This window comes from Triturus cristatus, chromosome 11 (genome assembly GCF_964204655.1).
Source record: "Triturus cristatus chromosome 11, aTriCri1.1, whole genome shotgun sequence".
In the NCBI taxonomy this organism is placed as follows: Eukaryota; Metazoa; Chordata; class Amphibia; order Caudata; family Salamandridae; genus Triturus; species Triturus cristatus.
Genome location: NC_140594.1, coordinates 529,563,574 through 529,589,960, shown reverse-complemented (window position 1 = coordinate 529,589,960; position 26,387 = coordinate 529,563,574). Strand labels below are relative to the sequence as shown.

Below are 26,387 nucleotides of genomic sequence, written 5' to 3'. Positions count from 1 at the left end.
CACTCCTGAAGCCGGCGGACACCTGACAGTCGGAGCTCCTACCTGAGGTGTCCTGCGAAATGTGGGCGAGCACTGCTCCTCAGACCACCTCCGAGATCTGGTGAGTGCTGACGCCAGAACCAAGAGGGGCTCCAGAGGGCCCATGTGGAGGCGGCCCAGGGAGCTCTTGTTGTACAGATTGGCGATCCCATGTCTCCGCTACGGCCTGTGGCATTCCTCTCCAGACAGCCTTAACACGCTGAGCGACTAATACCTGTGAGGCTGAAGAGACTGCACTGCACTCAGTAGTGGGGTGTTGAGGTTGCAGCCCGGCCCACAGCCTAGCGATTGGGTGGCGCTCCCGGAGTTTGGGGACCCGATTGCGTCATTGATGAGCGACGCCGCGGGACCCTTTTGGTGCACTAGAGGCTCCGCGCTGTGGCTGCTGGGGGTATTTTCGCTGCACTTGTTGGTGGAGTGCCCCTTGAGGGGGCCCCCCATGACGACAATCCTGTGGCCCACGGCTGCCAGCGATGATTGGCCCTTGTTGGGCATAGAGGTAGTCGGGCGCCTAGAGGGCCAGCAGACCATGCTGCACTCGAGAGTGGGACCCTGAGGTTTTGGCCTGCACCAATGCCTGACTGACCGGTGGTGCCCAAGGGTGGGTCTACGGGCCCTGATTGAGACACTGAGGATTACTGTCACAGCAGCCCTTTGGCACATTGAACCCCCCCCCCGCCAATACTTTGGGTGCCCTCGCTGCACAGGTCGGTCTAGTGGCCCCCTGAGCGGGTCCCCTCCAGCGGTGATCTGGTGGCTTGACCTTGTCAGGTATGGAGGGAGACCAGCGCCTGGAGAATCTGTGCTACACATATATGTAGGGCGCTGTGATGCTGGCCTGTCTCAATGCCTAGCAGGGATGTTCTCTACCTTCTACCAACGTCCGGGGATCGGCTGTTGACCTGGCCCCTTGCCCTCTGCCCGACCCCAGGGATGGCAACACCATTCGCAGAGGTGATGTGGTGGGACCCGCTCAGCTTCACCCCTGGGTTCCTCCTTGATACAGCCACGGCCCTCTGGGGTGCACACCGGAGACCCTGCAGTGGGTGAGAAAGAAAACACCAGAGCACTCTAACTCTCTCCATCCTCGCCTCTAAATGCCTTTTCCGTTCCTCAGCCAGACTCGGACCTCTCCCGCAGTCCATTACTCTGTCCATCTTAATATACAGGGGCTGGTTCTTGAGGGCATCCGCTCGTCCTACCTGGTCCCATACTGGCAGAGCTGGTCTCCAAACTAACGCCTCCTGGTCAGAATGATCATCGGTGATTCGGTTGCAGCTGGAGTTGGCAAATCCTGTCAACAAATAGGTTCACTCCATCTCCTTTCGAAGACTTAGTAATCTGGTGCTCACTGTTGTCTCCACTGTTTTGGTTTTATTGGACGACAGATGCTTCTAGGGTAGAAGTGTGAAGAGGGGCGGGGGTTGGGGGTGGGGATTTCTTTACATGTTCTTGTTTATTGCTTACCCTTTTCCCTTTTCTCTAGGTATCAGCACACCTATCTGAAAGAAACAGTTAGTTATAGATTCCTTACCTTAGAATTATCCCAGAATTATCCCAGGCGTCAGACTGGATCCGGAAAGTGTTTTCGCCAGCAGTACCTCTGCGCGTCAATCTATGCGGCTGGGGTGATGAAAATGGAAAGCTGCTCTATTGGCTGGCCTCTCACCAGCAGGTAAATAGGATAGTCCCTGAGGTCATGGACGAGACAGGCTGTATGCAACAAATCCCTTCTTAAAGTCGCACAGACTTTTGCCCATTATTATGAGAAACTATGCTCTGTACCGACAGACAGGGATCTGATGGTGCATAGTCTTTTCCTAGACTCGGCCACACTCCCGGCAGGACTCCCCACTGCTTGATGAACCCCTCGCAGTGGAGGCGATTAGGGAAGCACTTTCAGGCCTACCCCTGGGAAAACCCCATGCCCAGATGGGTTCCCATTGGAATATTTTGTGGTGTACCGAGACCTACTACTCCCCCAACTTTTGGCATTATTTGAAGAGGCATGAAATGAAATTTTGTACTTGTATAGCGCACTGCTGCCCCAGCAACGGGGCGTCCTGGCGCTTGTACTCATAACGCTGTGGAACCCTTCCTGGCTTTCCCTGTGAAATGTCCACTCCTGGGCACCCCCAAGGTGAAGCCAGGCATCCCCAGCGCTGTTGCGGAGATTAAGCAAGCTATTGCCCAGAGTTGCAGAGTGGGACCATGATTAGAGTAGGCACCGAGGCGAGAATTATCAGGTCCGAGGAAATTGAGCCCAAGACCCGCCGAGGCAGGAATTGAACCCGGGTCCCGGACCAGATCTCTGCATCAGGGTCTGCCGCTCTAACCATTGAGCCACACTTCTCTACACTTTGGTTCCTTCCACAGAGACCTAGAGTCAGCCACAATTTTATGATTCCCAAGAAGCAACCCTCATCCACATCTTGTGCACACTATCACCCCATCTCGCTGCTTAGCTGCAAAATCATAGTTTTCACCACGGTACTGGCTAACAGATTAAAATGAGTACTGCCAACACTGGTGCCATCCGGAGCAGTGCAGCTTTATGCCACAGAGAAGCACACTCAGTATTTTTTAAAAACAAGAGCGACCCATATGTCCTTGTGAACTGGGTAAGCACTGAAGCTAACGAAACAATGTTCACAAGGAACTCATTTATCTAAACAATTTTTAAATATGCAAACTTAGATGATTTGCTCAGACTTAATCTAAATCACAATATTGATATCAAATACGACCTCCAGAGTCGGTCACGGTAGAGTTTATCTTAGATTGTGTCTAAAAAAAGCCCATCACAACAATTAGTCAAATCGCACTTACTTCAGCCGAAGTAGGTGACATTTATTTTGCATTTACAATCTGTACCACAGATGCATTTCTTCGCGCTTTAAGGACTCCCGAGCTACGGCCAAGTCCTTGGGCCTTTCCGCCACGCGCCCTCCTCCGCCTTCTGCTTTTCGCTCCTTTGGTGGCTTCGGAAGGGGCGCCGGATACGTTTGCTTCAGAGCAAGAGGCCTGAGCAGCAACAGTCTCAGCGCGTCCGCGGACGTGGGACCCGCCGAGGTAGATCAGGGGGCCAGCGGGCAGGTCAGTCCACCTTCACCCTGGCCACCACTGCTTCCAAACCTTCCTAGTCCAGTTTTTCAGGCCCATCAAACGCCAGTGGGTGGCAGGATTCGCCATCACCTCCCTCTCTGGCGCACCATCACTTCGGACAGGTGGGTTTTACAAATAGTCATAAGGGGCTACTCTCTCCCCTTCGAGACTACCCCTCCAGCCATGCCACCCCAGTACCACCGCATGTCGGCGGATCACTTGGCACTTCTTCAACAGGAAGTTGCAGCCCTCTTGGCCAAGGGGGTCATCGAGCGCGTTCCTGTGCCAGAAGTAGGACATGGTTGTTATTCCCACTACTTTCTGGTGTCCAAGAAGGACAAGGGCCTGCGTCCTATCTTGGATTTCACAAATCCCGGACCGGCGACGTGGGGGTAGGTCTACCGCCACCTCCAGTTTGGAAATCGACACTACACCTTAGTGTCTCCACTAGCCGGATCTGAAACACCATTTCCATGACCCTATTGGGCTATATGTTATGTTGAATTACAGGTACCACACTTTCTTTGGGTGCTGTAAGGGTGGTCATTTGTATATTATACTCTAGACCACCACCATTTAAGTGTAGGTAGTTTCCTCTGGTCCTGACGAATTGCCGTCAAAATTTGACTTAAGGGCAAGAAACATGTTGACCACTTGACAGACACGTTCAACCAGCATCCTTATAACTGGCTGCAGCGTTGGTTTGTCTTATCATTTTTTAATTAGGGTTGGGGCCACGTTCATTAAAAAATTTCCTGAGTGGACCTCCTCCCCTATTTTAGTTTTCCCTACACACCACTATCACCTACACTCTTTTAGGGCCCTCACACGCACTTCACCCACCGGCTTCCGGAAAAAAGATCTCCGCCAGGAAGGCCCCATCTCGGGTGCCGATCGGGGATTGCAGCGCCGCCCCGATAAGGAGCAGACCCGATGATGAAGCATGACACCTAGCTGGCTGGGTGTGTGAGGGTCTTTTTCCGACAAGGAGAAGTCTCTTCTCCCCTGCTCCATTTCTAGTAACTACTAGAGCTCACCCTTCATACATATCGCCTGCTTGCATATTAGGAACTGCATACTTACTTTGTTATAGCACTATTAAGGTCTACCTTTCTGCTATTTCGGCCTTTCTCAGGCTGCCTGATCAGCCCTCTCTTCTCAAGTCCCCTGTTGTAAATAGATTCCTCAAAGGCATTGCTCATCTTTTCCCTCCTATTCCCTTCATAATGCCACAGTGGGACGTGAACCTTGTTCTCACATATTTAATGTGCGCTCCCTTTTACCCTCTTTACAACTGTCCTCTTCGTCTGTTAGCTTTGAAGACTGCTTTCCTGGTTGCCATCACCTCTGCCAGTAGAGTGAGTGAGCTCCAGGCTCTTTCTTGTAAACCTCCTTTTCTGTCTGTCCATCCTGACAAGGTTGTGATCAGAACACGTCCATCCTTTCTGCCAAATGTTGTCACTGCCTTTCACATCGGGCAGACCATCAATTTGCCCACCTTCTTTCCGCCTCCACCTCCTTCCAGAGAGGAAGAGAGGCTCCACCGTCTGGACCCAAAACGTGCGCTTTCATTTTCCCTAAATCGCACACAACAGTTCCGGGTGGACGACCAGCTCTTTGTTGGCTATGTAGGCGCCAAGAAAGGTTGGGCCGTACACATGCTTACTATCTCCCGATGGGTCGTCTTGTGTACAAAAGCCTGGCGAAGAAGGAGCCTCCAGTGGGGCTGCGCACCCATTCCACCAGGGCGACGTTTGCCACTACGGCATTTGGACTTGGTGTCCCCTTACAAGACATCTGTCAGGCAGCTAAGTGGGCCTCGTTGCAAACTTTTACTAAGCACTAGTGCCTGGACAGCCAAGTCCGGAGAGACGGCTTCTTTGGACGTTCTGTTCTCCTGGTGTGATCTTGGTTCGCCAGCCCACCACTGGGGTTGGTACTGATACCCACTGCTGGGGTATCTATCCAGGAATCTATCACTACGTATTTCTTTCAGATGAACAAGTTACTTACCTTCGGTAACGATATCTGTAAAAAACATTAGTTAGTGATAGATTCCTTACCGCCCCACCCATTCTCCCTGTTCTGCGAACTGATTTCTAGGGTTAAGGTCATCCCTTTCAGGGCCCTAGTTTCAATGCACCAGTGGTCAGTATCTTGCATGGTCTGTTTTCCTGGCGCCCAAAGTCGTGTGCAGAACTGACTTCAGCGCGCGAGGGCGGCGTCTAAGTAGCTGCCGCAACGTCATCTCGGTACCAATGACGGACGCGGAGCCGCACGACCCCACCTTCCGACGCTTAGGGGTACTGCCGACAAAAACTTTACGGATCCAGTCTGACGCCTGGGTGTGATTCTAAGGTAAGGAATCTATCACTAACTAATGTTTTTTAGATATATCGTCACCGAAGGTAATTAACTTGTTCGTCAGTGTAACTGTGAGATTTCATTTATCAGTACCTTTATTCAGCAGAGTTTTTGTATGTCAGGCAGTTAGAATTTTGTTAATTCGCTTGAACATTTGTTCTCTTCCATGTCACCAGCAAATCAGTCACTGGACTCTTCTTGTTAATGTGTTTTCAGTTATTGGAATGTACTTTGATAAATTGTTTCCATCAGATTCTTCCTAGAGGCACACAGTGTAGAGAAGTTTCTGACGAATGTGATCTTCCAGAGTACTGTGACGGAGTGTCACCAACGTGTGTTAGTGATGTCTTTCAACAAAATGGGAATCCGTGCAACAAAGGGAAATCTTACTGCTATCAAGGAAAATGTGCAGATAGAGATGCTCAATGCAGGCAGTACTTTGGATCAGGTAATTTTCCCTTTATCACTGATTAAAATATCGCTAATCATTTGAGCAAATTTATAAATCTTTAGTTCCTAATTAGATATGGTCAAATGGCAATGCATCTATTTGTAAAAGGTCTGCAGATTCAAAGTGCCATTCACACACTTTTACATTCTTTTACTCTTTCTAAAAAAAAATAGGTATATTGTTCTCTAATAAACAAAAACTACCGTGCGCTCCTCGCAGTGAGGAGCCTGAGGTAATACACTATCTCACGGTTCTTCCGGGAGTCCATCTAAAGAAGTCCAGAATGCAGTAGTCTGTATGCACACACAAGTTTTCTGTGAGCTAATTGCCCACAATCTCGGGTTGTGATTTGGAACAGCTACCTTATTGATGAATACAACCCTATTCACTACAAACATAATAGTTTGTTAAAGAATTGCTCCTCTTTAAGTTTGGGGCAGTTGGCCCTGTAGCTTGTCTTCAACGACTAATATTTGAAACATAATACATACTTGCGCGTTTTAATATTTTATCATTGAATGTTCGCTCACTTTACACCCTGCATGTTCTTTAACCCCATTGATTCATCATCCATTTGTGTTTGTTCACTTCCTCTGTCAATGTCATTGCCCTATCACGTCTGTTTATCCGTATTAAATAAACATTATTCTGTCTAAAACATCTCATGCTATTGATAGACCACAAAATGCAGATTGAGCAAAATATTGCATTGGTAAGGAAAAAAGGTACTGAAAAAGCAATACGAGGGCATCAATACCTAGTCCTATTCCCTTGCCTCTCTTCAGTGATTTTATATTAATTTCTATTAAGTTCATGTGAAAATTGGAACACCGATTTATATGATCTAGTCTAGGTTTTCTGGGATAGCAACTCAGTTATTTCAGTGTAGGTGGAACTTCCTCTCTTTTGTTTAAAGGCTGAGGAATCTGCTTAACATTTGAGATATGAGTCCCAGTCACACCCATCTGTTACATTCAACTTAAACGATTTATGAAATGTTGTGATATTAAGAAATATTAAGGAACATAAAATGGCCAGGTTCCTCAGGCCGTTTGGGAGGTGAAGAGAAGCCAAAAGGGTGAATGAATGACAGTAATTATCACTGTAGGGAAGTGCCCCTTTTTGCATGGTTACCCCCACGTTTTGCCTGAACTCTGATGCAACCTGACTTGATGTGCCCTGGGTCCATGCCAATCATCCACAATTGGCACATCCCTGGCCACAGGTAAGCCCCTTGTAAAAGGTACCATGGGCACTGTGACCAGGGAAGGCCTCCAAGGGACCCAGCACCTATTGTGCCACCCTTAGAGGCCCTGCACTTGAAAACACACACACAGGCTGTATGTTTTGGTGCAGAGAAAAGTGAAGAGTCAACATGGCACACATCCCTGCGTGCTATGCCTGCAATCCACTGCCAAAGGCCTAATGTAAGTCAACCCTCTAGCAGGTTGCACTAGCCCTAGCGTGAGGGTGCGGAGGCATTAGCCCTGTACCCGTAGAAAAGCCATAAAGAGTATAGGGTCTGGGGGTCATTACAAATTCCACAGCTTCATTAATGGCTTTACTAAAAACTGTGAAGATTGGTAGCAAACGTCTCAGTGCAGGAAACCCACACTGATGCCAGTGTGGGATTTAATCTTTAGAGATGCCCCCAGAAAATTGATCAGCCATGGTGTGGTTCCTGAGTGACTGCCCGCCATTTGCCATCACCAGACAGGTTTCTGGACCCCTGGTTAGAGAGCCTCCACTCTCTGGGTCCAGAAATAAAGCCCATCCTGGTTAGAGGTGTTATACCTACTCCCCAAGGAGAGGCTGGGTCCATGAAAGGGGTAGCTTCAAAGGCCTGCCGCTTTTGGACGCTGTCCCTGCCTTTTGGTGCCCCCAGCAACTGGCTTCCACTGGTTCTGGGCCCAACTTTGGATGGGAGAATCAGCGGGAAACCCAAGCTAGGAAGAGAGGTATGCCCACCTTTGCAATCCCCACCCCTAAAGTGGGGGATGCGAGGTGAAGCACATATCTCAGTCCCCTCCACTTTGAAGATAAGGGGACTCAGGCAATTAAGAAGAGGATCATGCCCCCTCCCACTGGAGGGTGGCATAATAGGGGGTGTACACACCCCAAGGAAGGGACCAATTGGTCCTGACCTGCACACCCTTTTACCATCCCTAAATTTTGTGTTTAGGAGCAACTCTGAACCTTGCCTCCTCAGATTTGAGGGAGGAAGAAGGACCAAAGAACTGTGCTGACCCAGGAAGGAGAAGAGGACACCAACTGTCTTGGCCACAGACCTACCGGCCTGACCCGTCTACCGACTGCCTACAACAAGAACCCTTGAGAGTCCAGCAACCAGCAACACCCAGAGCCTGGAGGACCAGGCCTGTGACCTTCCTACAGACTCTGTCTCCCGTGAGCGCCGGATTTGCTCAACCAAAGACTCACCTCCAGAATCTGGACTCCGGTATTCCGCACCACTCTGCACCTGATGACCATGGCCCGAGTTCGATTGGCCCAACTCCCCGACGAGGTCTCCCCAGCGATCATGACCTGGGATCTGGTGATCCCCTACCTCCCTCAAGGCGACACCTGCAGCCTCAACCTGAAGGGTTCCTCCGACCACGAACAGAGCTGGTAAGAAAACCCCATGCCAGAAGATACCCCTGCACCTGCCGCCCCACAGTCTTGGGTGGCCCAACCAATAGTGTCCAGGCATCCCGCCAGTTCCCAGCTTACCTCTCCAGCCGGTGGCCTGCCTTCAGGAAGCCTCCCTTCCCGAGCCTGCAGCATCTTTGCGAAACCAAAGGTCTCCATTGGGAACACAGTGTCCCCGACGCCCGTTTTGCACCCTGCACCCGGCCGCCCCAGTGCTGCTGGTGGTGCAGCTCCTGTTCTGGTTGTTGGGTCCTGCAATGCTGACCTTAACCGTAGGAGCTTTGCTCCCACACCCGAGTGGCCTGCTCATTAGCAGTCCCTAACTGAAGGCCCTGTTAGCCCTATTGGCTAACATTGGCCCCCTGCACTCTGCACTCGGCTGCCCTTGTGCTGCTGGTGGTGAAACTTAAGTGCCCATCTATACCTTTAAGAAACCTTGGTCTCAACCCCCAAAACTCACCATTGTAAGTTGTGCACTTACCTGTTAAACCGCTAACACCTTTTCCCATAGAAACCCATGCAAAGAGATTTTGGGCCTAAAAAATGTGTAAGTGTTGACCTGTGTTTTATGAAGAAAAAAGAATCCTATTGCAAAGTATGAACAGTCGTACCCACCTTGTGTGCAGATCCTAAGGTGTAGTATCTGATAAAGACATATGTTAGTTGTAGATTGCTTACCCTAGAATTTCCCCCAGGCATCAGTCTGAATCCGCAGATTTTTTCTTCAGCAATACCCCTGCGCGTCGGTAGGTGGCGTCGATCCACTCCGTGTCCGTGATGGTTGCCGGGATGACGTTGCGGTGCCTTCATAGACACCGCCCATGCGCACTGACATCAGTTATTTCTTTTTCCCCACCAGCCTAGCACAGATCTGGAGAGAGCTACCCCTAAGCGTTTATTTGGCTAGCTTTTTGCGACTTTTGTCGATGTCTTTTTTGAGTCTTGGACTCCTGGTGCGCGAGGGATGTCCCAACATCAGATCGGCTACAAGCCCTGCTGTTACTGTCACAAGATGATGTCTGTGATGGATCCGCACCTCGTTTGCATGTGGTTTATGGAGTGCGACCACGACCCGAAGTCGTGCTCCGACTGCTGGGCCATGCAACCGAAGACTTTGCGGTTGCGGTCCCGAACGTTGTTGGAGGTCCAGCGGTCGGCTCCACGTCACTCCCGGTCTCTTTCAAGAGAAAGTTCATGAGGCCATTCGGGGAGCTCCCCCTTCAAGTCATCGAGGTCCTTGGGTAAGTCAAGGCACAAGAAGAAGGAAAAGAAGCACAAGTGCTCTTCACCTGCTCCCCATCGGTCGGCTGACGCAATGCGGGACTTGGAACGTCGTCGCTCAAAGGCTCCGCCTCCAGTGCCTGCATAGGGACATCTCCGCACCGCCCACCCTTTCCGGGAGCCGGAGCATCCCCTGTCCAACATAGACAATTTCATGAGGCCTTACACCTCGTCTTTGGTCAGCCTGACTCCTCCGGTGCCACTTCGGGTCCCGCAGAGAGGGTCTGGATCCTGGTCCTTCGATACCGGCGGCTCCGGCGCCGAAGGCCCCAGGATCAGTGCCGGTTGATTTGTCCTTCACCGGCACCAATCTCGACAACGACGACCCCCTGTGCCCCCGGATGACGCTGTCCCTATCCTCAGCCCCAAGTTGGATACAGAGCTGGACCGAGATCGGAACGACTCCGGAGGGTACTTTTGTTCCCCTGTTCATACCTGGTGTTCCTTGTGTTCCCTATCGACCAGAGGGTGGTGATGAGGACTAGGAGGAGTCACTGGACCCTTTATCCGACCAGCTGGAAGAACTGGACTGGCGAGAGGACCTGGGTGATAGCCAGTGGTCTGGACACCTCTCCAGACACTGGTTTGCTTTCTCCCCTTACCGTGGCTACGGAGGAGGAAGCGTCCATGCTGTGGTGGTAAGAAGGGTGGCCATTCAGTGAAGCCCTTACTGATGTCCCCCTGGGCAATTGATCCAAGCCCAGCACAGGCGCTCCTGTGGAGTACAATTGCCCGCCCCCACCACAGCCCTGGACGACCCAGTGTTTCTGACCCAACACCCTTCCCCTGAGGGCTTGGTGGTCCAAGCCTCTCCTTCTAAGATCGCGTTCCCTTCTGCTCCTCGAGATAGGGAATCCAAGAAGCTGAACCATCTTGGGAAGCAAATGTTCTCTTCCTCCAGCTTGGCACTGCGGTCGGCGAATACCGCAGGCCTCTTGTGTCGCTATCCACTGTTCCATCTGCGATATGGTCGCACTGGTGCTGCCTCAGTGCCCGGAGGAGGCCCCGGCCGTTCTCTCCCAGGTAGTTGCGGATGGGAGAGACACAGCCAAATTTGCCATTTGGTGTGGACTGGATGCCACCGAATCACTGGGCAGAACGATTGCCACGTCGGTAGCACTTAGATGCTATGCCTGGTTGAGGACATCTGGCTTTTCCGGGGCTGTCCAGTCAACCTTGATAGACAGTCCCTTTTATGGCCGTCGTCTTTTTGGCGAAAAAGCTGATTCGGCGCTTGAGCGCTTTAAAGACTCTCGAGCTATGACCAGGTCTTTGGGCCTCACTGCTCCTTCCCATCCACTCCAGTCTACTTTTCGTCCCTTTCGTGGCTACTGAAGGGGCGCCCAACAAAGTCCGGTCCAGTCTAGCCACCGGTTCACGCAAGCTACCCAGCCTCTGCGTGGCTGCGGACGTCGGACCCAGCATCCTTGCAGGTCTGGGAGCCAGCAGGCGGGCCAGTCCACCAGCTCCCCCCTGCCACTGCCTCCAAATGTTCTAAGTCCAACGTTCCAGGCCCATCGTCAGCCAGTTGGAGGCAGGATTTGACATCACCTCCTCCACTGGCAATCCATCACGTTGGACAGGTGGGTTCCAATCCAATCCAATCCAATCCAATCCAAACAGCTTTATTCGACAGAAGTCATAAAAGCGATACAAAACAGCACAGGTACAAAATACACAAATATACAATCTAAAAATGTTGCTATTTAAAATATTTACATTTTTTAAAAAACATTTGGGATACACAAAAATCATTAAGGATAGCATCCAAAATCACTAAACCTACTCGCTAAGTCTCTTAAATCTAATTACCCATGCCCACCCCAAAAATTTGGCCACGGCCACCACTATTACCGGGTCTGTGCAAGTACGAAGGAGTCTTAAAGCTTCTACACTCTGTCTTGTGCCCAAAAGTTTGCAAACAGGTCTCAACCATACACGCCTCGGGGCCGCGTAGGCAGGGCACGCAAAAAACATGTGAGCTAGGGTTTCTACCTGAGATTTGCAGTAAAAACATAAGTTGCTGCTCGTAGATTTCCATCTAGCAGAAAAGGATTTTAAAGGCAATGCTCCCACCCGCATCTGGAAAAATAATTTCCTATCGAGCACTTTGGTGACAAGATCCCAGAAGTGTTCTAACCTTGGGGCTGGTTTAATATTCAAAAACTCATCAGTTAGTGAGAGAGATTTGGTTTCCTGAAATACCTTGGCATTTACCCACTCCCAATATTTTACTTTCATATGCGCTTTAGATGGAAAGGTAGCAGCCATGGGGTTCTCCCAGAGATCACTCATCCCAAGCGCCACAAGGGATTTTCTGGTCTCGTTGAGCCAAACAATCTTCCGGGAGCCTGTCAAAGACATTATATCCAGAAAGCCCTCCGCATACTGGGCTAAATCCGGGGTGGTCCACAGGTGACGCCAGTATAAAATTGGACGAAGCCTGGCTACATCGGCTATTGAATTCTTGCCTAGGTCATATCTTAAAGGGACAATGGGCGTGCTCTGGGGGAGAGAAGTAATGCTACGCAAGAACCTGTTTTCCGAAATAATTAAAGGAGACAGGTTCTCGTAGCCCCACAGTTCAGCACCATATAGAGCCGAGCTCACCGCTTTTGCACTATACACCTGAAGCACAGGTCTAATAGGCTTCGAGGGAGACTTTTTAAATTCACCAGCAAGAGCTCCAGCAAGTTGCCTATGTTTTAAGGTGGACATATCACGCAGTAGTTTCCACAAAAAATTGTTTTGGATGTTAACACCTAGATAATTAAAAGCCTGTACTTGTTCGAGCGGATTTTTAAATAAAACAAAAGTATTTTTAAAAGATTTGTGTGGCCTAAATACCATAAGCTTTGTTTTTTTAATGTTCACCTCAAGGCCACGGTCAACACAAAAGGTCTCGAAAATGTCCAATGAACGCTGAAGACCGCAAGGTGTTTTGGCAATTAAAAGCGTATCGTCAGCGAACATTAAAATAGGGACCTTTGTGTTGCCAAGAATGGGTGCGTCTACTTGGGCATTCAAAAGACGATCCGCTATGTTGTTAATATATAAAGAAAATAACGTTGGGGCCATTGCACAGCCTTGCCTGACACCTCTTTGGACAGGAAAGTCTTCTGTCGTTAAGCCCTGCCCTCCCCATCTTATTCTAGCGGAATTATCTGCGTGCAGCCTCTGGATCAGGGACAACAAGCCACCATGCAGCCCTAGTTCTTTCAATGTTAGCCAAAGTTTGGGACGGGGTACCAGATCAAATGCGGCCCTAAGATCCACAAACACCGCGTACAAACTCCCCTTGCCCAGGACAACCGTCTTCCAATAGAGGAGTAAGAAGCGGAATACTTGATCAATGGTACTGGTGTATTGGCGAAAACCTGCCTGAAAAGTTGATAAAATATTGTTTGACGCTATCCAGAAATGAACACGGTTGAGGATCAGCCTACCAGTGATCTTCTGGATAGCGTCGATCAAGCTAATAGGCCGGTAATTCTCTGGGAGTGAGCGGTCCCCCTTTTTATACACCGGGATGATGTCCGCGGCTTTCCATGAACTAGGGATAGGGGCACCATGAGCCAGCGCGTTAGCAATCAGCTGGATATATCTCCCCCATCTAAGCTTGTCATACAGGAAGATGTCTGCAGGAACACCGTCCGGGCCGGGTGCTTTACCAGATGCCACCCCCAACAATGCTAAATTCACCTCGGAACTGGTAAAATCGTCATCTGGTTTAAACAACTGGCAGAACTCCAGACTTTCAGAAGGATCAATGGGTGCAGCATATTGGGGTTTGAAATACTCAACCCATTTCACTTGGGAAACATTATTTTGGGGGCCCTCTGGCTGCCCACCGGAACCCCACTTTACAATACTCCAAAACAATTTACTGTTATTTTGAAGGCTTGCTTCAAGGAGGCCCTCCCACTTTTTCCCATCCCAGAGGCGTTTGGCTCTAGCCACACAGTTCTTATAGATGGTTCTTCTATGGCGCACCAGGGAGACATCCCCACCCTTCAGTGCATTCCCAAGAAGAAGTCTAGCTTCCCTGCATTCCTTATTGTACCAGGAGGCTTAATGGGTAGCACCTCTTGATCCTGGTCTACCTTTAATAAGAAAGTGGGACTTCAAACTGGTAAATAAACTGTCATGTACAGATGTTACGTCCCATATATTACCATTAGAGGCAAGAACTGACTCCATAGTAATAATGGAACCATCCACCTCTTCTTGAATTTGGGCTAAAATAGCAGGGTTACCCAAAAGACCAGACCATTTCAACCGGCGCATATCGTTAGAAGGGACCACCTCAGGGGGGCTCAATTCCCCAACCTTATCGGGGCCACTATCGTCCTTCCACCATCTATGCCATAAGCAGAGAGGGTTATGATCACTCTCCGGGAGAGAAACAATTTTCATATCAACAAGGGTGTGCCATAATTTCATATCTGATAGAATATAATCAATTCTACTCCTGGATACACCATTGTTAAAAGTGCAGGCACCCTCACGGTCGCTAGGCATCCTGCCATTCAGAGCCCTCAAACCCCTATCCATACAGAGGGAATTAAGCTGAATGGCCACTTCCGGCCACCTTGATAAAGAGGATAACTCCAGAGGAGGGATGCCCCAACCTAATTCTTCAATATCCTGCTTATCCCATTTGTTTTCCAGAAGAGGTTCAAACGTTATATTAAAATCACCAGCTATGATAACAAAGGTGTCGACTGAATAAAGGTCCAGGAGGCTTAAAACATCATCAATGACCAACGATTTAGCACCCCTGCAGCTTCTTACATAAACATTGTAAATGTCAATTTTACCCATGGGTCCTAACTCAAGTCTTAACAATTGGATATCACGATTACCTGTGGGAAGGAGCTTAGTGGTCAGGCACAGATGACTTCTTAACCAAATAGTTAGGCCCCCCGAGGGCCGCCCATGGGAGCCCTTGATTGCCGGGATATGAAAATTTAGGTAGCCTACACAAAAGCGTGGCTCTAAAAGCCATGTCTCCTGAAATAAGCATATATCCATTGTATTAATAAATGAGACCCAATCAGCGATACCTAGCTTAGAGTTTTTTTTTTTTTTTTTTTTTTTGAAAACCTTTATTGACATTTCAAACAATTACACATATGGGCCTACAACCCCCGGGGCCGGCCGCTAAACAATCAGAATAACAGAAAGCAGGTCTATCACAGTCAGTACCTCGGGGAGCAAAATCTCGACACTAGCATACTCCCAGTCTCTGAACAGCCCAGATAGGAGACCAGGATAATAAAGGTTTACATTTTATAATAGAAAAGGATGGAAGGATCAGGCGCCAAACAGTTTCCCAGCAGCGAAAAATGGCAGGCAGAACGATGAACGTAAACAGTACACAGCAGTCTATCTAAGCAATGGCGCTGAAACAGTAAGTTCAGGATGTGGAAGAATGACACGGCCATTTGCGCCTGCAACCCCCTGCCCCAAGACCCAGGAAACTCCACGGAAGTTATGGCACTCCGGAAACAGCAGTGATTAACAACAAAGGAGTACTACCATACTGATCCCAGAAAAAGACAAAGAAGAGTAAGAGAAGAAAAGGAGGCCATAGAAAAAGGAGGTGAAAGACTAAAGGATCCCCCCCCCAACCCCCCACCCTGCACCTCTGCAGATGAGTACGCCCCCCCCCCCCAGCAGTGTGCCTGTCGCCCCGGAACCAGACCCGAAATATAGAAGAACAGAGAAAGGAAGTGGGAAAGGAGCCCCCACCGGACGGGGGGGTAGAGAGAGTATTAATAAACTGGAGAAGGGCCTGCAAAACACGCCCCCGGTTTCTCCCTCCCGCACCACACGGTTTCCCATAAAGCATACAATAAAGAACACAAAATCGACCCTGTCAAAGAGGAGTAAGGAGCATTACGCACTTGGTACACTAACAATTATGCCATGGGAGAGGAGCCAAGATGGCGACCGGAGCAGTCGCTTGAGCGCCCGGCTCCGTCGGCCCTTGGCCTCGGACTATCATCCTGATTCCTATCCTTGCCGATTTTCGAGGTGCAACGCGTGCGACGACGCGCTGACTGCGCCGCCGCTTTCCCGAAGTCTTAGCCCGCCCGGATGCCGGAGTTTTTGGTGCCTTTGTTCCCCGCCCTGGACCCTTGCTCTACCGTGGCCTCGGCCGGCCCCCTGGAAGCGTCGCAGTCACCGGACCCGCTGGTGCAAATCTGAGCCCGAGGTCCCGATCCCGCCTCACGCCACGTACGGTCGCCAGAAGAACCGGGAGAGAGACGCCCGGACACCTCCTGTACCCTGCATCTGACGGGCTGGAGCCAGAGGGTAAGCCCCGGTGTGGCGGGTCTCCTACCCCGCTCTGTGGACCACGCCGTGGAAGGCTGCAGACCCCCTTCTTCTATGGTCTAGTCGGCTGCAAAGAGAGCCCGAGGGAGGGGAAGAGACTGCTGGCTTTCACCTGTTGCGGCGCAGACCTGTTGGGAATTGCCTCCTTGTCACGATCCCCCCCCCTGGCCACGGTACCGTTCAACGGTAAAACATGGCGCTGATTGCCTGCTCGCTGCTGGGGGGTGATGCTCCGGTCTCGCCCGCTGCCCGCTTCGCCCTCCCTCTACCAGACTCCAGCTCCCCAGTGCCGTCCCGGATTGCTGCCGTTGGGGGGACGCAGCCTCCGCTGACATACGGCTCCGTTCTGGCTGCCCTGCGGGACTTTCGTCTGCAATTGTGTGTCGGCCTGCAAACGCTGAGTGAGCGGTTCGACTCTACACTGTCTGCTGCGGGCCGTGAGCGCCCCGTTTGTGATCAACAAGACGTGAGTCTGCCAGTGCTGTGGTCCTCCTGCGGGGAAGCAACGACTGGGTATAACGGTGCTACACTGGTGTCTGCATTTGGCTTTCCCGGCGCTCGGGATCAATCGCTCTCCTGCTCAATGGCAGATACTTTGTTTCCCCGGTCATTGCTGCCTGCTTTGTTGTTGCCTGCCTCACCGTGCCCGCAGGAGTTTCCAGCTGAACTACACCTGGCGACCTCGAGGAACCGTTCACGGTGGCCTATGACTCCTTTTATGTGGAACTCATGTACTTTACAAGCCAGGTCTGGATTTTATATGGTGTGCAAGGGGACCTCCATAGATGATCGGCGGCCATTTTGTGACTCTACTTCTCCATCTTCTCCCAAGTGGCCATATTGTCTTTGTCTGTTCGGGATGGGGGGCATTCACGAGGGGGCGGGTCTAATCGTATGCCCGCGATCGGGCCAGGGCTAGATTACTTGCTATCATCATGGCTTCACGGCCGGGCTGGACTGGGACTGGAATTGTCTACTTATGTTGTGCGCACTCGTTGCGATCTGTCTGCCTTCATTTCCGTGGTGTTACATGCTCTCTTCCCACGACCGCCTTCGGGTGTAGTGGGGTTTCAGTGTGTGGAGGCTTGGTTGGCCGGTGGTGTCGGGCGCTCCTGAGGATACGTGGGCTCCTCCCCGCCTCCTTTCTTCTTTCTTCTCTTAGTTTCTTTACTCTATTCCTACTTTCTCTCTCGTCTATATTTCGGGTTCATTGGGCGACAGGCACTATGCTGGGGGGGGGGGTAGGCCATAGCCTCCGCATTGGTGTAGGGTGGGGGGGTAATTTACTGTTTCTTTTTAGTTCTATGGGCCTCTTTCTTTCATGTCTCTGCGCTATACTTGTTTCGATTCGGGGTCCGGGTGTGGGGTGGATTGAGTGGGGGCGGCTTTTAGGGGGTGCGTATTTACTACTGTGATGATCCTGTTATCTAATTGCATCGCCTTACTGTATGAGATTTTCTATGGCTGTTTTAATGATGCTGCTGCTCTCCAGTGTATGAAGCCGACTTGCGGACTCGAATCTCCTTGTTTCTATCCTTTACTGACTTTATTCTCGATACAAAATTTTTTTTTTTTTTTTGAAAACCTTAAAATTAACCTTCACTTCTCCTTCCCCCGGTGTCAAGGATCCCTCCAGTGTATGAATCCTGAATCGTTGCTAATCTTGACCTTGCCGCACAGGGAATGTATTGTTTGCCTCTGTGCTCAACCGTATGGTGGCCGGCCTGATGGTTGTAGGCCCGTATTTGTTCTTTTACTATGTACAAATAAAGGTTTTTAAGAAAAAAAAAAAAAAAACAATTATGCCATGAGAGCACACAACTCCCGAGCCCGCCCGCCTAGTAGGTGACCACCGCGGAAGGGTCAGCATTATCCTTGGCCACTCTTTGCAAACCCACTCATGCATTCCCCTCGTCCCAGTGCCATGTCCAATGTTACCAGGAAGAGAAGTGTCCAATGAAACTCAGGAAGCGACACACACAGGCAGGGTAAAGGGCTCTGAAGATCGACACAGTCAGCTCTAGGGGGGATCGTCTTTCCCGATGCCGAGCCAGGATTTACACTGCACACCAGGCCCAGGAAGGCGGAATCAGCCAGGGCGGCCGACCGTTGCTTGGACGTTGCCTGGGTCGTCGGAGACCGCGCACGGGACAAGGCCACCCCCCCCCGCTCAGGTCCGAAACCTCCGGAACAGACCAAATCCACAGCCAGCTGATCGCACGTTAATAGACTGTCCGGAGAGTCCAGGTGTGCACTATTCACAGGGGCGGCCACGACACTGTCCCCCCGTGCGCGGCGTGAGAAGTCCCAGTGTACCTGGGGATAGGCAGGCGGCAACTGTTCCGACGCTGATGTCACTCCATCGAGCTTGCACCCCAACACCCAGGCTCCGTGAATCAGGGTGGAGTGAAGGGCACCGAGAGCCTCGAGAAGGTCACCGTACCCCAGTACATCTCCCGGCGCTCGCTCCGCTATGCTCCTCAGAGTCACACCCTCCCAATCCTGCTGCAACCCAGTGTACAGGATGGTGGACTCTGGCATACCAAAATGGCCGCTGGGTAGGTCCATCCCAGATCGGGACCGGGGCTCAGACACAAGCGCCTCTGGTTCCATGGCACTGGTAACTGGGTTCCGCGGGCAGGCAAGCAATGTGTCCGGTGTGTGGTCACGGGCCACAGTCGTCCCCACCACGGACCAGCGCCCGCGAAAATCCGGGAGCAGCCCACAAGAATCGGGACAAGTTACGGGTGGCGTCCGGGCAGCTCACCGGCGAAGGCAGAAGCAATCACCGGAGAGTCCTGTAATTGCCACCTCAGGCACGCACTCGTTCAGCTACGCTTAGTGGTAGGAGCGACCACGGCGAAGCGCAGTCCGACATTCGCACCACTCCGGCAGTCCGACCCCCACCCAGTCACCAAAGGCCGTTGTTGTTGCACTGCCGCCCGGCCACGGCGTTCACTCGAGATCCTGGCTCCGGGGCTGCACAGGCCGCAAACTTCAGACGGACATTTCTCCGGCGGTACCGCTGCCAGAAACTTCGGGGTCACACGGCCGGTTGCCGCTCGCGTTCACCAACACGGGTAGATAGCGCAGGCTAAGGATCTCTTGCAGGATATCTTTGCGGGGTGCGGAGGTTCACGGAGCCGGGAGCCTACGCTGCCGTCCCGGTCGCCATCTTGGCTCCTCTAGCTTAGAGTTTAAACCAGAAATATTCCACGAGCATAGGGAGCCACAAAACGAGGCAAGACCAACTAAATCAGAAGTAATAGGTTGCACATCTGATAAATGACCACTAAGGGGTTGGACTGGACCCTGGCTTAAATCTGTATCAGAAGTAAGATGGAGGATATTATGGGCTATAGGAACAGGGTTCACAGAATAAGAATTGGGATTGGTACAAAGACAGACCGTGCTAGATGCATGGTCATTGGTCCCAGCCCGAGCACTTCTGATCCACTGGGCAGCGTCCCCCTCGTCCTCAAGTCAGTCAATATTATCCAAGGAAGAACCAGCCACCCCCCTGGTGTTACAATGTCCCCTCTTGGACCCCCCTAGATCGTGCGGGGGGTAACTACGCAGTTGAATGGTAGAGCCTTCCGGCGGGCAGGATCTAAACTCCATGAGTAGAAGGTTTTCAGTAAGATAGGTATTATTAAGAGTTAATTCAATGCAATCCACGGGGACCCTAGGTGAAGAAAGTCTAATGGCTCTGGAAATGTCTTCCCTGATGACTGAGCGACAACCCCTAACATGTCTCAACCAATGGATCGCTTTGTTAGTCAATGACTCAGGAGACTCGGTGGCACTAGATGAGGTCAATTTGGGGACGTTGGTCATAAAAACTTTGGTGGAACAATCCATAGCAATACCCTTGGGCTGGACATTAGGTTGAATAGTATACGCACCCCGGCCAGCCAAGGATCGCTGGTCGATTTTAACAGGGTCATTACCCGCCCCCAGCCTCCTAGTACAGTTCATTCGAACTTGCAACGTACTACTACCGCTAACTGACGGGCCACCTAAAGGTTTGTTAATTCCGGTCTTAGCAGCATTGCTACATGAATTAATACCTTTATGGCAAGAGTTGGAAAGGCCTAGGCGAGCAGCATGTGGGCCTAGTGAGTCTGCTGGAGCAGGTAAAATAGGACTTGACGTGGGTTCAGGGGCAAGAGTTGGAACAGCCAAACACAACCCAACTTTGCTGGTCAAAGACTCTACCACTGATTTCAATAAACTAATTTCGTCCCTCAGCAACTTAACCATCTTAATAAGGTCATGAACAGCATTATTGGGTGGCTCGGGAAAGTTACCAAAAAGGTCATTGGGAGAGCATGGCAGGGGTTCAGGTATGGCCACATTGTTAACTTCCTGTTCGTACAGCAGAGGGGAGAACCTATTATGACAAGGCACAGTAGGTACACAACCCCCTGAAGCAACTACAGGAGACAATAATGAGTTATCCTCAACATCCAAGACCTCAGGAACAGTCGTTTTCTTAGCCCCCTTCGAAGCACCTGGTGCGGGCTTAGAGCGGAACATTTCAGGCACAATGAGAACTGGCGTAGGTTTTACATGTCCAAGGTCAATAAGAGAAGGAGAGACAACGGCTGGACTATCGGCCGCCAATAACTGATCACACCCCAAAACTGCCTCGCACTCCTCCACCAAATCGTCAATGCGCGAAAGAGTTCCTGACGGGTCGGGGAATTTGGGAGCACGGCGAGACTTCTTAAATTTACGTATCTTGGGCAAGGAACCACATCCCCCTAGGCCCCCCGAGTTCTCAGCTAGCTTCCTCTTGCCCATTTAGCCACACGAACGTAAAATATGACATACAACAGGGCACAGTCACAGGGCACGATGTTAAGTCACCTTATAACGCTGTACCGCTCCTTGCGGCTAACCGAATACGAATACGTCCAGGAGGGGTGGCCCAGCCCGGCCTCTTCCGGCCCCGGACGGCCACAGACGGTCCCGCCCTTGTCCCGGGGTTAGCCCGGCGCCGCCCGCGCGCGTCCCGCGACGCGGAGGGAGCCTCTGTGTTTTCAGCGCCTCCGGGCGCGATGATGGTCCTCAGGTGTGGAGAAAAGTCGCAGGGCAGGCTGGGAGCTGTAGTCTCCCCCTGCGCTGACCGCACGATGGAAGGTGGCGGCAGCTAGGAGAGACACACAGCGTGCAGGAAACAGCGAGACTGGAGACACGGGCAAAACCAGCAAGCCCCCAGCACAAACGAGCCCCAGCGCTAGCAAAGACAGCCAGGAATGCGAAACCCGCTCCACCGAGGGAGCCTCTGTGTTTTCAGCGCCTCCGGGCGCGATGATGGTCCTCAGGTGTGGAGAAAAGTCGCAGGGCAGGCTGGGAGCTGTAGTCTCCCCCTGCGCTGACCGCACGATGGAAGGTGGCGGCAGCTAGGAGAGACACACAGCGTGCAGGAAACAGCGAGACTGGAGACACGGGCAAAACCAGCAAGCCCCCAGCACAAACGAGCCCCAACGCTAGCAAAGACAGCCAGGAATGCGAAACCCAGGTGGGTTCTGCAAATCGTCCTGATGGGCTACTCCCTCCCCTTCGAGCCCACCCCTCCCTCTATGCCACCATCTTATGATCACATGCTGGAGGATAATTTGCCTCTCCGCCAGGAATTCTCACCTCTTTTGGCCAAGGGAGCTATAGAGCGGGTCCCTGCTGCAGAAATAGGTCGTGGTTGCTATTCCTGCTACTTCCTGGTGCCCAAGAAGAACAAAGTCCTGCGTCATATTCTATACCTACGGGCCCTCAACCGCTTCCTCCGGAAGGAGAAGTTCAAGATGCTCAAGTTAGATCCAGTCCTGTCTGCCCTCGACCCTGGAGACTGGATGGTGGCATTTGACTTGCAGGACGCGTCTTTCCACATTCCCGTCCTGCCAGCCTACAGACGCTATCTACCGTTAACGGTGGGCCACAAGCACTTTCAGTTCACCGTGCTCCTGGGATGGATTAACAATCTAGGGGAGGCGGAGATCAGAGACGTATGGTCTCCGGCCGAGTAAAAGGCAGGTTGATATGGAGCCATTTCCTGGTAGCCAGGTGTCCCTCCACTAAATCGGTATACACCTGTAGACGGAACAATTTTGTGGCATGGTGCGCATCAAATGCTGTGGATCCCCTTTCTGCCTCTTTCAGAAGTCTTTTTGAATACACTTTCTATGGCCCAACAGGGCTCTGCTCTGGGCACTCTCAAAGGTTATCTTTCAGCTATCTCTGCTTTTTGTCAGCTGCCAGATCAGCCATCATTGCTCAAGTTTCCTATTGTTAACAGATTCTTTAAGGGCATTACTCATATGTTTCCACCATCTCCTTTCACAATGCCCCTGTGGGACTTGAATCTTGTTCTCACATTTCTTATGTGTGCTCCCTTCGAGCCTCTTCATAACTGTCTTCTCAGGCTGGACCGTAAATGTGGGTTGTCATTCTATCTTGACCGCACCAAAGACTTCTGGGTGGATGATCAACTCTTTGTTGGCTATGTGGGTGCCAGGAAAGGTCGGGCTGTTCAAAAATGTACCATCTGTCAATGGGTTGTCCTTTGCATTAAGATCTGCTATGCTGTAGCGAAGAAGGATCCTTCAGTGAGGTTGCATGCTCACTCCACTAGAGCTAAGACAGCAGCCACTGCATTGGCATGCGGAGTCTCACTCCTTGATATCTGCCAGGCGGAAACGTGGGCATCTCTGCACACGTTTACCAGACACTATTGCCTGGACAGTCAAGTCCGGAGGGACGGCTGTTTTGCCCGTTCGGTCCGCCAGGACTTTCTTGTGTGAACTTGGTTCGCAGACCCTCCTCCGGGGATGGTATTGCTGGGGTATCTATTCTAAGGCAAGGAATCTACAACTAACAGTCTCTATCAGATGAACAAGTTCCTATTTTCAGTAACGGTGTATCTCGTAGATACATATGTTAGTTGTAGATTCCTTACCACCCTACTCATCCTCCCAGCTCTACAAACTGATTTCTAGGGATAGGGACTCCCGTCCAGGGCCCTGGTTGTGGCGCACCAGTGGTCTTTCGTAGCTCTGTGCTTCTGCCATGGAAAGTCATGTCAGAACTGACGTCAGCGCGCAGGGGCTGCCTTTTAAGTAGGCACAGCGACGATATCCTGGGGACCACGACGCCAACGACGGACGCGTAGTCGTCCGACTCCACCTATCGACACGCAGGGGTATTGCTGAAAAAAAAATCTCCGTTTCCAGACTGGCGCCTGGGGGAAATTCTATGGTAAGGAATCTACAACTATCATATGTCTCTACCAGATACATTGTTACCAAAGGTAAGTAACTTGTTTATCTAGGCTTACCACCCCAGTACTCAAAGTAATCTTGAAGTAATGAAAAGTAATTACTGTGTAATTTAAACTGTTTTCAAAGCATTTTCCAACCTGTAACAATTGTCATTTCAAGCAGTGCTGTGCTGGCCTTAACCCTTGGGAGCTTTTCTCCCACACCAGAGTGGCCTGCTCGTCAGCAGTCCCTAACCGAAGGCCCCCCTAGCCCCATTGGCTAAAATTGGGCTTCTCCACTCTGCATCCGACTGCCCCAGTGCCGCTGGAGGTGCAACTTGAGTGCCCATTTAGACCTTGGGGAACCTTGGTCCCAACCTCCAAAACTCACCCTCGTAAGGTGTGCACTTACCTGTTAAACCGCTAACACGTTTTCCAGTAGGAACCCATGTAAAGAGATTTTGGGCCTACAAAATGTTTAAGCGTTGAACTGTGTTATATGAAGAAAAGAGAATGCTATTGCAAAATATAGAAAGTCGTACCTACCTTATATGCAGCGATCCTAAGGTGTGGTATCTAAGCATTTCACCCCAGTACTCAAAGTAAACCAAAGTAATCCAAAAGTACAGAAAAGTAATTACTGTTTAATGTAAACTGTCTTCAAAGCATTTTCCAACTTGTAACAATTGTATTTTCAAGCACAACTGCATTACCTTGAACAGTCTTGCATTTTTAAAATATATATCACTTACCTGTGCCAAGTCCTGCTTGGTTCTAAAATAGAACATAAGTATACCTTTTTTATACTTACCTAATTGGTCTGGATTCTGTCTGAGTGTGTTTATCAGTCCTTGATTGAGTGGATACAATAAATGCTTAACACACCCCCTGGATAAGCCTAACTGCTCGCCCACACTACCACAAAGAGAGCTGTTAGTACTTACCTAACCTAGCCTCTGCTATACCTCTGGGGACTCCCTGGACTCTATGCACACTATTCCTCATGTTGGTTTAGTATATACAGAGCCAGCTTCCTACAATCACCTACCATTTTTAGGTCTTGCATGAGACTGCACATGCATTACCACTTGAAAAGATAGTGACACGAGTCATGTTCTTCCCGGACTACAACGCCGAAGGCAGTAGCCCCAACCCCGGAGAAAATGAGACTGGAACGCCAACATACACTCGCAGCAGTTACAACACTCGCGAGCCCGACTCCCACAGATCGCCCAGAATCCTACGTGCAACACACGGTGGTGGTGAGCCGCTCCTCGTCACCGTCAACTGAAATTTCCGACTACCTCTGCTTGCCGGCGGTCACCCCGCAGACTGCAGATGGTATCCTGGACTGTGAATATGATTATGCAGCACTATGTGGCGCACCGCTCACGCAATTAGCTCACTGTTTGTTGCTATGGCTCTGCTTATGACCTGTGAGGGGCGGGGGAGGGTCAGCAATGTCATCGCTTGTATATGCCTGACGGGCGCTGTCAGGGAACCACCCAGCTTATAGCCAGATGCCCCTTGGGTCCCTTCACGGACAACTAGCTTGCGCGTGACGGTCTCTAGATCTCCACCTCACTAACCCCACAAGCCAATTTGGCAACACTTCTCGGTGGCGCCCCGCACATATGTGGAAAGGGGGGGGACAGCCACCGCAGACCGTTATCTGCACACACGCCCCTCCGAGTCACAACCTGACCTAGTTTCCACCTACGCAAAGTTGCGTAAGTTTGGACGGACACACACGCAAAGTTCGCCCCAGCCGTTATGTTTTTCATTGTTCATACACTGTTATTGTTACCTCAGACCGGTGCATACACACCTCGCCAAATTACATGCTCACTAGGACACACCCCACCCCCAGCTTCCCCAATGACCATCCACACTAGCAATGGCGCGAGTTGACATACGTCGATACTCCATCTTTGCCTACCTCCAGCGACACTCCGTCGGAATCGCCCTCCTACAAGAAACACACATGACACAGCCGGAATTAGACAGACTGCGGAAGCGTTGGAGAGGGCGTGTGTATGGCACGGTATATTCAGCTCATGCTAGGGGCACCCTCGTCTGGGTTAGGGCGGGTGTCCCGTTCGCTGGTAAGGGCGTGGTAAGAGACCCTGAAGGCAGGTACACCCTGGTACGCAGTACACCACTTAATGGTCAACCCCTATTGTTGGCTTCGATCTATGCTCCGAATGTGGACCAGGTATCATTCCTCGCACAACTGTCGCTGGCGCTGACCCCTACTCTGGGCTTCCCTGGTTGATGGGAGGAGACTTCAATTCAGTGCTTGATGTGCACCTTGATAGATCCTTCCCCCCCTTCGTAAAACGTCAGCCATCTCCACTGCGCTGGCACTCACGTACTGGCTCTCACACTGGGCGATACTAGACATCTGGCAGACCCTTCACCCCACTGAACGCATTTACTCCTACTATTCAGTGACGCACGATCTACATGTGCGATTAGCTAGAGTGGTAGGGTCCCAATCTTTGTTGCCGCTGGTTGTGAAATCAGAGTACCTGGGGCGGACGCACTCTGATCATAACCCCCTGTGGTTAAAGCTCAGCTGGGACGCCGATCGGCCTCCCATACCCACATGGCGGCTCTAACCCACTGTGCTGGAAGACCCCGAATTCCGCTCCTCATTGGGGACAGCTTTCCATACATATTTTGATCTCAATGAAGGCACAGCGAGCAATGCGCTAGTGGAATGGGATGCCCTCAAAAAAACACTTAGGGGTCACTGCTTGGGGGCCACATGGAACATACGAAAGCAGCTAGCGCAATCACTCACCCGCCTTGAATCCCAACTGCTACAATACGAACGTGAGGGGGAGGGAGGTGGCAGGCACGCGGACCGTTTGGAAGACCGGGCACAGCATGCGG

The 26,387-nt window shown here is 51.1% G+C and overlaps 1 protein-coding gene across 1 annotated transcript in view; it reads left to right on the top strand.

The window, feature by feature from the left end:
* The window catches only part of LOC146784520 (disintegrin and metalloproteinase domain-containing protein 9-like), a 1,652,657-nt gene that overhangs the window by 1,071,884 nt on the left and 554,386 nt on the right, over window positions 1-26,387 (top strand). The window contains exon 14 of the mRNA XM_085632972.1: window positions 5,761-5,956. Within this exon, the coding sequence (XP_085489098.1) occupies window positions 5,761-5,956 (196 nt within the window). The remainder of the gene's footprint in view (window positions 1-5,760; window positions 5,957-26,387) is intronic.